Source organism: Capsicum annuum, chromosome 6, assembly GCF_002878395.1.
Source record: "Capsicum annuum cultivar UCD-10X-F1 chromosome 6, UCD10Xv1.1, whole genome shotgun sequence".
Lineage (NCBI taxonomy): Eukaryota > Viridiplantae > Streptophyta > Magnoliopsida > Solanales > Solanaceae > Capsicum > Capsicum annuum.
The window spans coordinates 208,357,045-208,374,952 of NC_061116.1; the positions used below are offsets into that span (position 1 = coordinate 208,357,045).

At 35.2% G+C, this 17,908-nt stretch overlaps 1 protein-coding gene across 6 annotated transcripts; it reads right to left on the bottom strand.

Moving 5' to 3' along the window:
* Nucleotides 1-3,703: 3,703 nt before the first annotated feature.
* Nucleotides 3,704-14,287, bottom strand: LOC107855412 (kinesin-like protein KIN-14K). 6 transcript variants are annotated; one of them, XM_016700419.2, is made up of 23 exons: nucleotides 14,087-14,287; nucleotides 12,367-12,507; nucleotides 12,109-12,266; nucleotides 11,910-12,020; nucleotides 11,476-11,704; nucleotides 11,015-11,142; nucleotides 10,830-10,913; nucleotides 10,649-10,726; nucleotides 10,479-10,571; nucleotides 10,347-10,376; nucleotides 9,615-9,956; nucleotides 9,448-9,529; nucleotides 9,235-9,330; nucleotides 8,969-9,148; nucleotides 8,751-8,857; nucleotides 8,489-8,667; nucleotides 8,104-8,268; nucleotides 7,745-7,998; nucleotides 6,002-6,165; nucleotides 4,996-5,120; nucleotides 4,613-4,747; nucleotides 4,131-4,201; nucleotides 3,704-4,044 (listed from the first exon to the last, which is right to left on the bottom strand). In XM_016700419.2, the coding sequence occupies exons 2-23, from the start codon at nucleotides 12,467-12,469 to the stop codon at nucleotides 3,983-3,985; spliced, it is 2,976 nt and encodes a 991-aa protein (XP_016555905.1). In that variant the 5' UTR covers nucleotides 12,470-12,507; nucleotides 14,087-14,287; the 3' UTR covers nucleotides 3,704-3,982. The 6 variants fall into 6 exon arrangements, 5 of the variants coding, with proteins under 5 accessions (XP_016555905.1, XP_016555903.1, XP_047269813.1 ...); XM_016700417.2 differs by having other exon boundaries at nucleotides 12,106-12,266; XM_047413857.1 differs by having other exon boundaries at nucleotides 14,006-14,287.
* Between the last annotated feature and the right edge of the window lie 3,621 nt (nucleotides 14,288-17,908).

Sequence of the window (17,908 nt, forward strand, 5' to 3'; positions counted from 1 at the left end):
AACAAAATTAAAAAAAATTATAAGGTAATAGATCGAAGTTAAAGTTTAGATGTCTTTTTACAAATCTCGAATAAAATTAGGGGATAATTATATATTTACTCTTTTATTTTCCTTCTTATGATAGTGGTGTACAACTGCACATGCAACTTGATTATTTCACTACATTTAGAATAGAATAGATTGAAAAACATCATCTAACCTTTATTTCTGATTTTTGTTGAGATTTAAACCTGATATTTTGTGTTTCTTTAATCAAATTTTATAATATTGATCATAAGACGACACCTCTTTCCAATCGTGTAAACAATTTTTAAAGAATGACGTGAGTCTGTTAATCTGTTTGGTGTTTTGTGGTTGTGGATCATTATTTATTTATTTATTTACTTAAAAAAAAAAGAAGATGCTCTTAACTTAGGTACAAGACTTATCGTTGTCACCATGACCCCATTGTCTATGCAACATGGAGAACCAATCCAAGTGTGAATAATATCTCAGCCTTTAATATTTTTGGTCCCCCATTATGTTATTACTTTTGTTTACAAGTATCTTTCTGCTGGGTATGGCGTATTCGACCCTTTTCACTTTTCTGTTTTTGTGACTAAAAGATAGTTCGGTTACCCAAAGCTTCCGCTGTATGGTCGGAATTCGGGGAAAGATCGAACTAAATAATTTTTTTTTTCTCTAGTTTTTTTATTCTTTCAGCAAATATTAACATATATTCTCTCTGTTTGAAGTTACGTGATAGCTTTTTTTTTAAATTTGTCTCAAAAATAATATTTTCTTACTATAATTAGAGATAATTTCACTTTAGAATTCTTCTTTTTACTCTTAATGAAATGATTTACAACCACACAAAAAACTAAAAAATTATTTTAAATCATAAATTTCAAATGTTTTTTTTTTAAACACTACACTTAAATTAAATAATGCCACGTAAAATAAAAAGGATGAAGTACTAAAATAATAAAATTCTGGTCAAAGATAGTTCCCAAAAAGAAGAGCCTCATTGTTACTTTGCTTAACTTAAAAATAGAGATGAATGCCCTAAGACAGTCTATAGGAGGCTAAAGTTGTTAAAATTTGAATTTTATGAATTTTAAATTCTATAATAATGATTTCAACCGTTAATAATTAGGTTCTAAATTTAAATTTTGTAGGAATCTAATAAATTTCACAAATATAAATGTAGCGTTTAGGACAAAATTACTGTACACTTTACTCCCTAAATTGTTATCCTCGTGCATTCCCCGACGGTGTCGCTCCTTACTATACTTTATTTTAAAGATTTCTTATATGTATTTTGATTATATCAACATCAATGTCGTTGAGAAAAATATATTATGTTATATAATCAAGTATTTTTGTGATTTTAATTATTATTATCACTAAAATATATTAGTTTATCCTTAGTTAAAACAAAAAAAAAAGGTTCTACTTTTTCATTTGGATGTTTTTGCTTGCTTCTTATAATCTCTTCTTATACACCAAATGGATGAACTTTTCTTCAATTGAATGTAGAATTATGTGGTGAAACTAATGCAAAGACCACTAATCAAGCAAAGAATAGATTGGCATATATATTCACTTGGTACTGATTGCCTATAGATTTTTGTAAAAGTTAAAAGTAAATCCCAACCCTTTTAAAACTACTTATTTTCTATTTCAATTTTTTTTTAAAATTACTAGAAATTTTCGATTTAGTCCACACATATACATTCTTTCGGTCGGATACATTATATTCCACACGGATACATCATATTCTTTCGAATACATCACTTAATTTTACATGAATATATGACACGTTTTTAAATTTTAAGTAAAAATTAGGAATTTATATAATTATAACAACAACATACCCAAAGTATTCCCACATAATGGAGTCTAGGGAGGATAGAGTGTACGCAGACCATAACACTAACTTAGGTGAAGTAGAGAGGTTGTTTCCGATAGACACCCGGCTTAGGACCGATAACAGTATAGCAATCACAAAACATAAATGTGTATAGACTATAGACTAGTACAATACGCAAAAAAAACTAACACCAGTATTAACAAAATAATACTACAGCCACAAGATAATACTAAAAACTATCTATCCGAAATCATAGACATCACTCAACACCACGAACAAGAAACTTCAAACACAAATAAAGAATGCTCCCTTACTGTAACCGACACACTCTCACCCCCTAACCCTCTACCCTAATCCGCACACCTTCCTATCAAGGGTCATGTTCTCCGTAAGCTGTAATTGCTCTATATCATGCTTAATCACCTCCCTCCAATATTTCTTCGGCCTATCTCTGCCCCGCCTAAAATCATCCATAGTCAGTATCTCACACCTCCGCACTGGGGCATCAGAGCCCCTCCTCATCACGTGCCCGCACCAACGTAAAACATTTCTCGCATCTTGTCCTCCATCGAAGTCACCCCACCTTCTCCCGAATAATCTCATTCCTCACCATATCTTTCTTGGTATGGCCACACATTCATCGCAACATCCTCATCTCCTCCACCTGCAACTTTTGGATGTGGAAGTTCTTAACTGACAAACACTCGCTCCATACAACATAGCCGGTCAAACTGCCCCCTGTAGAACTTACCTTTAAGCTTCGGGGGCACCTTTTTATCACATAAAACTCTAGAAGTGAGCCTATATTTCAACTACCCTGCCCTAATACGATACGTGACATCCTCGTCAATCTCACTATTGCATGCCTTGAATCATAGACCCCAGATACTTGAAACTCTCCCTCCTCTAAATGGCCTGAGAGTCCAACTTCACAACCACGTCAGCCTCCTGCGACACATCACTAAACTTACACTCCAAGTACTCCGCCTTGGTCCTGCTCAATCGAAATCCTTTAGACTCAAGGGTCTGTCTCCAAATCTCCAACCTATCATTAACTCCTCCCTAAGTCTCGTCAATCAGTACCACATCATCAGTAAATAACATACACCAACGCACCTCCCCCTGAATATGTCGCGTCAAAACATCCATCACCAAGACAAATAAAAAAGGGCTAAGAGTCGATCCCTGGTGCAAACATATCAAAATCGAAAAGTGCTCCGAATCACCACCCACCGTCCTCACACGAGTCTTTACGCCATCATACATGTCCTGAATTGACCTAGTGTACGCCACAGGTACCCCTCTAGCCTCCAAGCACCTCCACAGAATCTCCCTGGGAACTCTATCATATGCCCTTCTCAAGATCAATAAACACCATGTGCAAGTCTTTCTTCCTTTCCCGAAATCACTCCACTAATCTCCTCACAAGTTAAGCTGTGGTATGATGTAATTTTTCTCAACATTTTTTATCCTTTGGATGATTCTCTTTTACTATGTAAGTAGTTCTTCATCAAAAGTTTAAAAAGCGTTAACGTGCATGGCACATTGTTTGATTCTTGGAAGCAAAATATTTTGGTGACTATTATACAATACAATAAAGTAAAAGTTTGAATTACCATTCGTGAAATCGGACCTTTGCCTATATATTATAGCTGGACTCTCTTCAACGAAAAATTATATTATTTATACATGATTAAAATATCTTTATATATATATATACAATAGATATTGAACCTCCATCGATTTCTTCGTGTGTTTACTTCTTTATATTTTGATCCCATTAGTAAGAATCCTAACTCTGGCAATGTGTTCAAGTATATGCAGAATAAGAGGAACAAGAAGATAAATTACTGATAAAACTAACACTTGTATGTTACAACTCAACATATCTAAACAAGCTTTACTCACTGAATTCCTTGTAAAAAAGAAACCCATGAAAGAAAATTAAGTGTAGTATAAGCAAAAGGGCATTTATAATCCTAGACTCTAAAAGGGACTCCCTGTTCAATGAAAAGAATCTGTACAGTTGAGATGAATAGTTGAAAACTTCATGCACAAGTGCAAAATTCGATTAAAAGGCTGCACATCAAGAAAGAAGGAAATTTTGATAAGCATAACTGCTACATCATACTATTGCCATCTTTTGGTAGATTTAGCCAACATATTGGCTGCACTGGTCGATTTTCGCAGACCTGAAACATATTGAGGAAGTTCCAATTACATCACTAATGTTTATCCATGGGGTATTCTTTGAACATGTCATGCTTAATCAACGTACCGTTTGAGGATTTTGGAGAATCCCTCTCTGATTTTTGTGGAGTTCTAGGAATTTTATATGCAGTTTTGTGTCTGCAAAAAGTCGTAGATCAAGTTAAGCAGCAAAGTATCACTAGTTCAACACTCTTGGTCCGGAAGTTGGAATACCTTAACTCAGAGGAGTGATGTTAAGCCTACTAACTTCCTGGACTTTTAGTTCAATCGATCATAAAGTATCGTTTACAATCTTGATCAAGTTCTTTTACTTTTTTCCGATATGCTAGTTGAAAACAACATTTCAGATGACAGTTAAGTTCCCGTATGAATTCTTGATCTACTTGTACATTTCACAGGACAGGTTAGTTTCTATATAAAATTTCTACATTAGTCAATCAGGGTTCTGGATTTACTTGGACAAATCGGAATCTTTACTCTCTTGTGTTCCATAAAGAATTTAACGTTCTGTAGAAAGCACAAGCATATGCCGAGATGATGTTTACTTACTTATTTGTGTTCTCTGGTGATTTGTATCCTTCAGGGAAAAGATTGGTGCTTTCAGCACATCCATCAGTTTCTGTGCCCACAGAAAGACCACTATCAGATAGCATATCACTTAGTCTGTCCTCATTATCTGCGTTGCTGAACACAAAGATATCAGCATAAGCAGAAATATTCTGACTTAAAATTTGGAAGGCCGAACTCCTTTTGGTGTCTAAACTCATCACGGTAGTTCTTGAAACTAGCTAAATAATTTTGATCAATACTAATTGAGCAGTTCCTTATCAGATGATGCTTTCTGAGTAAGTTTGAGCCTCACCTATTGGAGAATTTCAAGCTACATTCTAAGTTCCTCGAGTGAACTGTTGCCTGGAGATGAAGAGCCATACCTGAACGAGTTCGGACTGCGTTTCGCCCCATTGGCTTCCGGAGAAACATTCTTTTGATCTTTGAGAAGCTGCAGTTGCTCAATCTCCTCATCTTTCGTAGCAATTGTATCCTTTAGAGACGCGACCTGGAAGATTAAGAGTTAGCAATGGACAATATTTTACATGCTTTCAGCACAGGAAATTCTGATTCACTCGAGGAAAAATAAATAAATAAATAAATAAAGGAAAACATCAGTGAGATAGTAGAATGACTGTGTGTAATGGAAAAAGTTTTTTCTACATCCCCAAACAGTAACTGTTGTTTCATCATTAACTTAAAACATGTGGCATATCTGAAATGTATTAATGATGATTAGTGAAACTAACAAAACTAAAATCATTGTGCATCTAGAGACCTTCTGATCCTTGTATATACAAATCGCTTGGTAGCTGACACCTCGTATTGATACTGAACAGATCGCCAAGGTGATATTTGTGATGGCAAGAAGTAATTCTATCTTCAAGTAAAGTTGATGTTTCCAATGCTACCAGGTTATGGAGCCAAACTATGCGACATGCTTTCCTATGAGCTTTAGTCCCTAATATAGATTATGTGCTCTAACCTCAATGGATAATGTAACCTATTTCCTATTGTTCTGAGGAAAGGAGCAAGAAGAGTCAAATCAGATAGATCAATTCGGGTTAAAAATAAATATCTTGATTGAGAAAAAGAAAGAGGAACTCGGGGGATCCTGGGTAGTTCTACTGGCATCCTCCCTAATACTCTTATGAACATTGTTTCACTTTGATCATCTTGTTTATGGACGTATCGCCAACTAATATCATTGCCAAAGACAGTAGTCTCGCCTTATGGACAGCTTACTTGAATAGCTAAATCCCTCTCCAATACTGAGAGGGATTAATCGCCACGCGTTTAGGTAATTGAGCTAAGAAAAAAGATATTGCATCATCTAGTACAGCAAATTAAAGGCTCTAATCTAGTAGAACTAGAAAGTTAATAGAGAACCTGCTCCATCAAATCTCTGATATCTTTGCCGTCTTTGCTACTTCGAGCGGCACCTAGTTCTACTCCAGATGCTCTTTCAGCAAACTTTAACGTGCTCATGCTTTCTGAATATGAAGCAACTTCAGGGTTAAGCTGCACAAACATAAGTGTCTTTGCTTGACCACCTGTACGACAAAATAGAATTATAAATTACTGCAAAAAGACCACCCAATTAATGAGAAAAGAAGTTCATTAAAAGTTGTTGGGTCATCGCTGATGGTTATGGTTATTTCCATCACAGCAAGTAGAAAACGAATAAAGTGTAATACCTATGGATTAAGATAAAAATGGCTAGTGCCTTTGGACACGAACACTATTCAGTTCTCAGCGGAAACCCGCCTTAGAGATTGAACGGCAATAAGATAAGTCAACGTTCAATCTAAGACAGCGCTGAGCGCTGATAGCTTGTAGTGAACAGCCCCATTATGAAACCAACCAAAAGCAGCCTTTGGTACTTAAGTAGTTAAGGTTCGAATCTAAATTGATTTAGGGTCTGTACACCTAATTTTCCCGGGATTGTAGTTCAATCGGTCAGAGCACCTCCCTGTCAAGGCGGAAGCTGCGGGTTCGAGCCCCGTCAGTCCCGACAAAATAGCTGATGAAAGAAAGAGAGAAGAAGTATGACCTTTTCAGGAAGAATATAAATAAAGCAAGATTTCGACCAGGCACGTATCGAAGGAGCAAAGGAGGAGGTAGCAATAGCATTAGCAGGAGCAGCAGGAAGCGAATTAGACCTTCTGTAGATGGAACTTCAGACTTCTGGATAGGCCTGAGAAAGCCTAGACCAAAGGTGCCTAATAGCCTAGCCAGACTCATCGGGTAGGGAATCCCATCCTCAGCGAAGCCAGTAAGCAAGCCCAAGTCCACGCAAGAAGGCCCGCTGGATCTATCCAAATTCAAAGCCCATAGAGACGAAGGCCGGACAAAAGCCTCTCATTATTATTATTTCACTTTTATGCTTCAATAAGGCCTATATTTGCATTTGAATGATACCAATCGAGATGGCTTTTTCAGGGACTGGCCTCTTCCCTGAGACAATCCCTGGGATTCAAAAGAGAGAGAAGGAACTTTCTGTGTCCTATGCCGTCATCACTAACCATTCCCCTTATCTTTGCATTTCTTGATCGGTCGCTCAAGAGGCTGACTCTCTCTTTCTCTGTATTTAAACGCAATCTCTTGAATTTCAGTAGCAGAGTGAGTCTTTCTGCTCGTAGTTCCTCTCTTGTTAGTGTACGGTACGGGTTTGTCGTAGTACTCGTGCAACAGCGCTGACGGAAGCTTTTAGCTATTGTGGGAGAGATTGATTGCAAAGATCACTGGAATGAATGGTTGAGGCAGAGAGTGAGGACCCGGCCAAGCCTTCAGGTTGTTTAAGTAGGTTTGGGCTAAGGTCGTTGCATCGTCTATCAAATTACGTTTATATGTGTTCAAAACTATAGGCTTTGTTCATCAGTCTAATAATACTCAGTTCACCAGAAGATACATGTCATGAATAATAAATCATCAGAACCGGCACCTGAGACGGAGGAGATAACATTACATATAAGAAGCTAGCTCCTGACATATCCAGATTTTTTTAAGTTCTCAACCATGTCAAACATTTGTTTTCATCAGATATCTTCTGCACTTGCTTATACTAAAGTATTACGTCTACCATTGTACAAGGAACTGAAAGCAAAACCTTATTAGCAGAAAGAGAATTACCTAATGAAGCCTGAAGCACTTGAGTGAGCTTGCTGTTTCTGTATGGAATGTGAGCATTCTTTTGTGCCAAAGCAGATATGACATCTCCTAAAGCAGACAACGACTTATTTATATGTTGTGCCTCTTTTAATCTATCTCCCGTCACCTCAGAGCGATCAACCCTTTCACTTCCAGCAAGATCCACCAAATGAAGACTACTATGCATCAACGAGCCGCTCTTTATATCTTTCCCTTGGACATGGATAGTTAAAATGCTGGACATATATTGCAATAAGTTTATCTATGTAACATGACAAAAATTTAAAAGGAAAACAGGTATTTTAAATATTGAAATTCAGAGATGAATAGTTGTTCTGAACCTGTGTGATCGACTACTTCTGTCATTCATGGCAGTGGAACCTTTGGCTCTATTATTCAATCCGGTATCCATTAAATCTAAAACATCAGTGGTTCCATTGACAGGGAACATGCTTGCTTCTGGGACAGCTAACCCATTGGGTTGAGAGGTAGATAGAATCCCAAGTGTGTGCAAATCAAGGAAAACAGTCGCAGATGCATGATATATATTGCAAACGTTTAAATTGATCTTCTGTAATTCTTTGAAACTGTAGGAATGCAGCATGGGAGAAAAGGAAGGGGAACTAAAAATTTTGGTAGCATATTTTCAAATCGACAATTTTGTTTAATGTCGAAAAGGAGAAAATGCCAAGAATGACAAAAAGATTGAAATTTAGTAAAGGATATCTTTTTTGAGAACCATCACTTGACAATAAGTCACGAACTTGTTCATTGTATATTTCCATCATTTGGACTTTGATTTCATATTTGAAAGTGTTCTCTCTCATTTGAGAAATTCTGAAAAGATCATTCAAAGCTCGAAAATTGACTCCCCAAGACTCCTCGCTTGCTCCTTCTGGACCAGTCTGGAGGTTAATTTAACTTGTTTCAGCAATGTTAAACGAAGTGTAAACATATTCAACAAATTTATATACGATGGGAGTCTTACCATGGTGTATGTTTTTCCTGAGCCAGTTTGACCATAGGCAAATATACATACATTATAACCATCCAGAACAGACTGTACGAAGGGCTGAATATCTGAATACACTTGAGCTGCAAAAGTTGAAGTTGCATAATTCCTGTTATTATTCATCGCAGGCAACCTAACTTACGGAATATGTGTAAAATTATTTTATCTGGCATAGTTCTGAGGTATCTGAAAACCTTGTGTTGACGCTGGACTGTAGACCGTATTGAACTTGAAAGACCTACGGCCTTCTTTCCCTTGTTTGGAAGGATTTACAACAACTAGCTCTCCATTTTCTCCGATATATTCTATCACTGACTGTTTTTCCTTTTGTCCACGAAGGAATGGCCTTATCCGACAATACACTCTAATGTTTCCTAATTTGAAAAAGATTCATAAGCAACAGTAAAAGGAGAGAAATCTTACGTCCTATTGATTCTAAAATTTCGTAATATAACAACACCTTTTAACTCCTGGACCTCATTGTGTAGTTTGCGATTCTCAGCAAGTACGGCAGAGTAGTTTGCAGCTGCATGGTCTAGTGCTCTAAATTTTGCACCTGTCACAAAAATTTAACTTCATAAAGAAAAATCGAACACAATCACTTAACTGTAAAGTCTGTTTTGACATCTTCCACATATATGCTTCAAGTAACTGTTATTCATACAGCACTGACCTAATTGATTGAATTCCTCTGCGTAACTCCTTTGTGTTTTCACTACTTCTTGCTTTATCGATTGAGAAGCAAACTTCAGTTCCTGAAGCATATAGAGATCCAGATCAGATGTGACCAAAAACAAAATATACTAGAAAAAATTTGGGAGAAAAAAGATCAAAGCATACACGTAGCGCGCCAAGCTGGAATTCTGTGAATATTTGGTACACATTCTCCTTTTTGCTCCACTTCTGTGATTTTGATTCAGAAAATGTCTCTAGTTCTTTCATTCTTTCTTCTGATTCTTTTAAAAGGATCTCAATGTCTTTCAATTTGTGCTCAAGCTTTTGTTGAGTATTTCTGGCCTCTTTTTCCATTTTTAGGCAGCGTTCTTCATGTGCTTTCTTAGCTATTTCTAGTTCTTGCTTCAAAGCTGCAATCTCTTGAATATGATCGTCCTTCTCCTTCATCAACCTAACCACATCGTGATCCTCATTTCTCTTTTCCGCGTCCATTTTGGATTTTGCATTCTGTAATGTGATTTCAATTCAAAAAGGATGATAAACTTTGAAATTGTGGGAAAGAATCATAATCAGCTGAAACGAGACGAGTCTCATCGAATCCTTTTCAGTCAATTGAAAATTTCATCTAACACAAGTGATGATAAATTTTAGGCAGAGTAGATACGTAACAAAAAAGAAGATGATGTTTGATGTAAATAATTAATGATTGCAGCACTCTCCATGCTCACTTCAAGCAAAGAAAAACCTCAGATGGGAGAAAGTAGAGGTGACTTATCTTCAAGAGATAAAGATAGATAGTTCATATAGTAAGAGTTAATACATGTAAAACTACAGGAAATGAAACTACGGAATGCCATATTGCGCAAACAATGTAGCAGAGGAAGAGAGGTGGACTACCTTAATATGCTGAAGCTGGTTCATGACAATCTGAAATAAAAGATTGTGTGGGTTAAGGATGCATAAACTCTTGAACAAGTACGATTTTCCATGTTCCAGAGCTTTTTCACAGACAGCTTAGTTTTACTCTACCTGTGTTTCTTCACAAGTTCCAGTTGCAAGGGCTTCCAGGACTCGGATCCGTGACTGGTATTTCTCCTCACGAGTCTTGAATAGATTGTTTTGCTACAGGCAGAGGAAATGTCATGAGCAAGGTTCATTATCAAGAGAATTTGGGGGAAAGCAGGTAAGGTGTATTATACCGTCCTAAGATGTTCAGCTTGAGTAGAGATTCGCCGTTCAATTTCCTGCACTACTTTTCTCAACAAGCATGCTACACGCTGACAGAGTTAAACAACTAAATTATGTTGGGCCATGATTTTTGTGATGTGTTCATGTAGAAAAGAACATAATCATGAATATATTTAGCTCTTTTGTGCGCACATGAGGTATCTCTCCATTCTTACGCTCAATGCTTTCATCAAGAATCTCATTGACAACACTTAGAAGCGACTGCGTTGGGGCAATCTGGATGCAAAAAAACAAAACAGTTGGAACTTGTATGGAATCAAAAATTCAGATATAAAATTTAGTCAAGCTTCACTGACAAAAAAGGACATGTTACTAACATCCAAGCTGTTAGATTTCATCATTTCGGTAATCTTCGAGGGTGGAAGATCAGCATAGCCCCCATGTTTAAGCTGAAATACTTCATGGAACTTATGCCCAACGTGATGTAGTAATGCCGCTGATGGCTCTATAAAGTTCAAAAGACAGAAGTCAACAATCTAAGGAAAAAGATATCACAAGTGAAGTTTCGGGAAGTAGTTAGAACACAGAGATCTTAAACTAAAAGTAGTTTAATTCATCGACAGTTTCAATACAATGGGAAATAGAACACCTGATGAATAACAAAACTGAAGGGCAGCCCTGTCATGTATAACTACTGCATTTTCTATTAGTGAATCTTTCAAGCGGCACAATTTATGAGGGGAAATGAAATCGTCATCTTTCCCACATGGAAAAGAATCCTGGGTTTTTCTTTTTCTTTCTTTGGGATTGAGGAGGGATGAGATCTAAACCGCCATACCTGCCATCACGGGACTTCTCAAAGCACGCTGGAATTTTGAATCTGATCCTATCTTTCGTTTCCCTTCTGTTGAGGACGGGGAAGTATGATTACTCGACAGTTCCTGTCTGTGAGCTGCATCAGCACCAGGTTTGCGAGATAATGGTGTAGTCGAACCATATCCTCCAACATCTGGCATAAATTCTTCTCGAAGTGTCAAAAGGCACTCCACAACGATTTTCATGGATCCCTGGATAATGTATCAGAGTGAATATATCAGAAACAGAAAATGATATGTAATTGTACCTAAAGGTACAGAAAGTTAAAACTTCTTTGCATATTATAACATATACAACTGAATGTCATGTGAATCAACACGTACAACCACTTATATAATGATAACGAGACATAAGATGATGAACATATATTAGAGACAACTTTATATTCGTGCTAACCTTTTCTAAATCTGATGCTTGAAACCTGGGCAAACCCAGTTTGTCCATAGCTGACAAAAACTGTTTCACATTTTCTGAGCCGAACTCCGAAGAATGACCTGAACCACCAAACTAGAATGAAAGATGCAGTAAGTCATATTATAAAAACAAAACCACCCTTAGCTTCTAACAACTGTAAAATCCGATATATTACTACTACCTCCGGTATAGAACCTGGTTTCAACTTGTTCAACAATTGACACAAGATGGTACCATCAATCAAGTACGCTCGTAACTCCTCATCGGAAGCATTTACGGACAAACTTAAGTAAGGAAGAAGACTGCTTATCCACTCTATCACAGTTGCCCGCTGCTTAGCTGCAGACATAACAATGTATGGTCAATGTGAAAATCCGCCCAAGCAAAAGTTTGTTCAGCAAATACATGGTATTAGAATTTATTGAACCTTCAGCCTCACCGTTACTACTTGACGAAGGGTCAAAGATGTCTCCACTAGTGGACGGACTAGACCTATTCCTTCTACCAGAGTCTTTAGCTACACGATTCAGGATTGAATCCATGATGGTAACTAGAGTACGGTCTTCAGCTCAGAGAATATCTGAATCACATAGAAAACAGATATTATGAAATCAATATATCCCTAACCTAATCGTAAAGAGGGAAACATTTCATCCAAAAGGCTCTATCAACAACAGAAACAGCTCGCAAATTCACTGTACACAATTATCAGACATTTTACAAGTTTATTGTAGACAATCAGGGTGTAAAGCATTCGCTTTAGGCCCCAAAATTTTGAGGCCTCAAGAATATTTCAACTTCACTTGAAATAATAATGAAGATTGTGAAATACATTTTTAAAAATTATTTAAAAATAATTAAAAAAAAAAAGAAAAAAGTTCTCATTTTTACAAGAAATATTTATAACTTTAAACTAAACAACTAAAATTTTATATTAGTAAATAAAGTTTTAACAACAATATCCAAAGTAATGCAGTGCAAACAAATGATTAACATATATATATATATATATGCATGCATCTTATTAAAATTTGGCTTTAGGCCACTAATTTTATTGAGACAGTAGTGTAGACAATTAGCAAACAGTTTGCAGTTCACTGTATGCAATTATCAGGCATTTAGCAGGTTCACCATACGCAATTATCAGGCATTTTGCAGGTTCACCATACACAATTATCAGACAGTTTGCCGGTTCAATATGCACATTTATCAGACAATTTGCAAGTTTCACCATACACAATTATCAGACAATTTGCCGGTTCAATATGCACATTTATTAGACAATTTGCAAGTTCAATAAGCACAGATAGTTTGCAAGTTCACCATACACAAATACACAATTATCAGATACCTCTTTCAGGTTCACTATCTATATACAATTATCATTATCAGGCAGTTTGCAGGTTCAATGTACGCCACTATCAGACAGTTTTTAAGTTCACTATACACAATTATCACACAACTTATCTCTTGGCAGTTCGAACCAGCTCAACAATAATGAATTCCAAATTCATGAAGAACTCATGAAAGAGTTAGCATTCATTTTTTTTTTACATATGCGCTTCAAACAGCATGCAACATTTGGAAGTGAGAAGTAAACAAAATTAACACTGGAGTTAATCTTATACTAATACAGTCTCTGATCCAAAAAATTACTAATACCAGTTTTAATCTACAGTACAAAATTGATCAAGACAGTGTATAAAGCATTACATAATTTGAAAGATAGAAAAAAACATACGAGGAAAAAAAGCAAGAAATTATGAAAAGCAACCACCTTTTACCTGGAAAAGCAATGTGATCATCATTTACAAAATATAATCACGAAGATTAAGAATATGAAACGCACACATCTACAGATTAATTAAGCATGCAAATTATAATACAATCACACAAGAATTCACCAAAAATTTCATGAAAAAACAAAGAACCCTTTAACCAATACTCAATCTTGAAATCTATCATCCAATTAAAATCAACTCAAACAATGATCACATGCAAATTAAAAGCCAAGAACAGAGAACCCTATAAAACATAAATCACCATAATAATAATTATATATATAAAAAAAAACATACCCATCAACGACAAGAAATTCATCAAAAAGAAAAGGGAGTGTATGAATTGTTACGGATATGTTGAAAAAGAAAGAAAAGAACCTGTGCAAGTATATTAGATATGGAAAGGCATAAACGTGCACGTTCTTGTTTAGAGGAAGACCGAAGGCAGTGATTAATGAATAATTTGTTATTTATTATTGTTAGTATTAACAATGAATATGGAAAAAAAAAATTGTGAATATTTTGGTGTCAATCGGTATTCGGTTAGTCTCCTATTTTCCGTGTACCGTTAGTCTCCTGAGGCAGGTTCATAACCTGACCGCGTACCTTTATTTTAGGAGTATATATTTGCCTCGTGTTAACCTTTTCCTTCTCTTTATGGAAAGAAAAAAAAAAAGAAGTAAAAAACAAAAAAACTTTCCTTTTATTTTTTCATATTATTATTATTATTTTTTTTGGTTAACTCATATTATTATTGTTTACCCTATATGGAAAAATATAGTTAGTACTCTTTCCATTTAAAAGAAAAGGACTAGACGTTGAGCTAAAAATTTAAGTTTATGAATTTGAATTATACAAAAAAGTAGTTTAATTTATTGGATTTCATAAGAGACAATTTATTGGATTTTAGAAAAAAAAAAATCTTTTCGAATATATTATTTATAACACAACTATAACATTTAGGCCAAAGCCACTAAATTCTGTCAAACCTACAAGTGGAATTGTAACAGTGACGAGGTTAAAAAACAGTGATGCGATTAAAAATTTTGTTAAAAGAGTTTAAAATTTAATATATACACATGGAAAAATAATTTTTACCCTATATTCTTCTACATGTGGCTATGCCTTTGAACTATAGCACCAAGCCTAAAAACGACATATTATCATTTTTTTGTACTTCTTGATAGATATAAAAAAGAAGCTTCGTAGGAATTAAAAGTTGTACTAGTTGGACTGATATAAAAGAAGTTTCGTAAGGATTAAAACAACAATAAGTGTATTACGCAGTCTATACCACTATCTCCGAAAAAGTAGAAAAGCTGCTTCCAATAGACCCCCGGTTCAAGACACGAGATAATAATCAAATCCGTAATAAAGCATGGAACAAGATGAGAAGACATAAATATGCCACCCACAAAAAATAGCAAACAAATTCATAAACAATTAACCAATAAGAAAGAGCTTTGCAATTACAGAAAGACTCTGTTTGCTATGTGTGGATCGATGAAGGAAGATAGTCATTTTTTTTTTTTTTTGTTTGATTATGATTTACGTATTTCAATATTTCTGAAAACAATTCTTTAAAATTATATAAACTTTATTATTTATAGTACCCTTTGTAGCTTTAAAGATGTTTAATTTTAAATAGTTGATCATCAAATTAAACACCAAAAGCAATATGCAAGTTCTTCTAGAGTAACATATTTGTTAGTTGGAATGCGTCAACGTTAGTTTACCCAATTAGAAAACGTTGTTGTACGAGGAAAATTTTCAACTGTACAAAAAATGCAAATCATTCTCCTTAGCCCTCCCATTTTTCAAGTTTCATATATATATATATATATATATATATATTGCTGCAACCTTTGAAAATGACAAGTTCATGCAAAGAAAGTCAAATAAATACGTTCTTAATGTGACAAGAAAAGGCCAACACTAAATTATTGACCGGAGAAAGTTGGATTACCAACTAATCCTTCATTGAAACTTAATGACTAAAGAAAAAAAAGACAGAGAAACAAAAATATTTTAAAATAGAATAAATGTGAAATTGGGATAACAAGTAAGACGATACAAGCAAGTAACATCCAAGAATGTAAAGAGGATAGAAATAACAGTGCCTATAGAGAGACTATGACTCGTTAAACTTATTAGTAAGCGTAAATATCATGTTTGTTTTGATTTTCACTTAAATTATATTGTTTCGTATCGTTAAATTGCATAATTAGGTAAGGACGAGAAGTTGCATAGCTAAGTTGGTGGGATCGCTTCGTTACTTTCAGGGGCGGAGCCAGCCTCCCGAAAACGAAAAAATATACTATTTATACATGATTAAAATTATTTTTTATGTGGTTATAGTAGGTGTTGAACCCCCTTCGACTAAGTTTTCTTTTAATATGGAACCCCCTTTGTTGAAATCCTAAGTTCTCTTTGAATATGGAACCCCTTCGTTGAAATCCTGGCTCCGCCTCTGGTTACTTTATATATTTTTTTATTTTACCTTTACTTGTTATTTAGTATTTCTATTTTATTTTTTATCCAATCTTTTGTAGTAGTCGTGCCCTATACTCCACTTTTCTGGTAAGTATATCCTTCAAATTATTGACGTTTGAGATTATGTAACAACGAAAAAAGATACAATCTATTCCAATGCTGTATTCATTAAAACAATACAATACTATACAATACAATAGAATACAATATATTATAAAACAATGCTTAACAACCATCCGAACAGAGTGTAAGTGGATGAAAATTGAAAAATGGCAATGCAAAACATAGATCTTTCCAATTTTAGCAATTTCAAGATGATGAAAATTACACCAGTTTAGTTCTTATCAGTAGAAACAGCGGGTATGCCATCTACTTACTCTGTCCCAATTTATTCAGTCACTTTTTGTTTTTCGAGAGTTAACCCATTTAAATTTTGTTGGGTTCATAGAAGTGTGAATGAAAAATGGAGAAGAAATAGTGGAGAAAAAGGAGACACCCAAATTGGAAAGTGTACTCAATTTTGGCAAGTTTACTCTTTCTCCCACATTGGTGGAAAAAGAGAACTTGAGAGTGTTTATAATGAGAAACACTTACTCCACATGACAAGTGAGGCAAGAAATAGATGACCTTGCGCTGTCATTGTCGCTCGCTTGGCTTCAGATTTGGCAAATGATCGTTCGATGAGATTTATCTTTTTGGACAAAATTTATTTGAGATCCGAATTTCTGAACAGTAATCCTCCATTTAATAATTCTCGCATGCAGTAACAGTAATGTTTTGCGTGAACAATGGCATTGTTACTTGCGTGAACAGTAGCACTGTTTATGTGAATAGTTGCACTGATTCACGAAATGTTGCAACACTTCATCGAACTGACACACTTATTCACGAAATGACATGCTTGTTCAGGAACAGTCATACTGTTTGGCCGAATGGACATGAATTTTCAGAAAAGGTAACACCTTTTAGATGAACCTTTGTCTCTTTTCAGAAGAGGCATCTCTTAGCTATAAATAACCTAGTTTTATCCACAGGTTAAGAGATAGAAAATACAGAAATTTTCAGATTACAAAACATTCTTCTTGTCTTAAAAATACTCTAAGTGTGATCATTCAAACCGTGAGTGTGTTAGAAGAATCTGCCTATTTGAGGTACTGCTATAGTCGGATTAAAGGGCATTTTATCTTGGGAGGAAGATTCCATAACCTCGGGTATGGTGAGGGTCCTTAAGAAAAGTCCGTGAATTCGGACGATTTGGCCTTAAACATTTCTGTTTCATCTTTATTTTCTGAAAGATAAATACACCTTTTGGAAAGGTCCTTTTGATCTTGTGTTGAGGGTATTTAAAACTTCATTGTGTTCTTGTTCATACTTGAACACGAGTTGAAGTTGTTGTTCTGGTATACAGATTCTACGTACTAGTATTGTGGAAAATAACAATCTTAAGGAATAATTTTACAGAATCTGTATTGCTTGTTTTTGAAGATTAAAGCTTAGGCTTTCTACTCCGCTTGAATTTAACTAGTGATTAGAAGACATAAAATCTTCATCACAAGTTAAGGTTCACTCGGTTGACGATTCGAAGTAATAAAAACTTTATCGTTAACTAGAAACAAGAAGAAGAGTTTCAAGTTACTTAACTTTATAAATAGTATTCTGAAAAATACTAAGTTTTCTGTCTTGTGGTGACAGGAAAAATGACAACTA

Bases quoted from the DNA above. Each gene is read 5' to 3' on its own strand.
- LOC107855412 (XM_016700417.2), bottom strand. From the start codon at position 12,469: ATGGATTCAATCCTGAATCGTGTAGCTAAAGACTCTGGTAGAAGGAAT. The intron at 9,149-9,234 runs GTGTTGTTATAT...TTTTCAAATTAG, and splicing joins TGAGGTCCAGGAGTTAAAAG to GAAACATTAGAGTGTATTGT. The intron at 8,858-8,968 runs GTTTTCAGATAC...CAACTTTTGCAG, and splicing joins CAGTCCAGCGTCAACACAAG to CTCAAGTGTATTCAGATATT.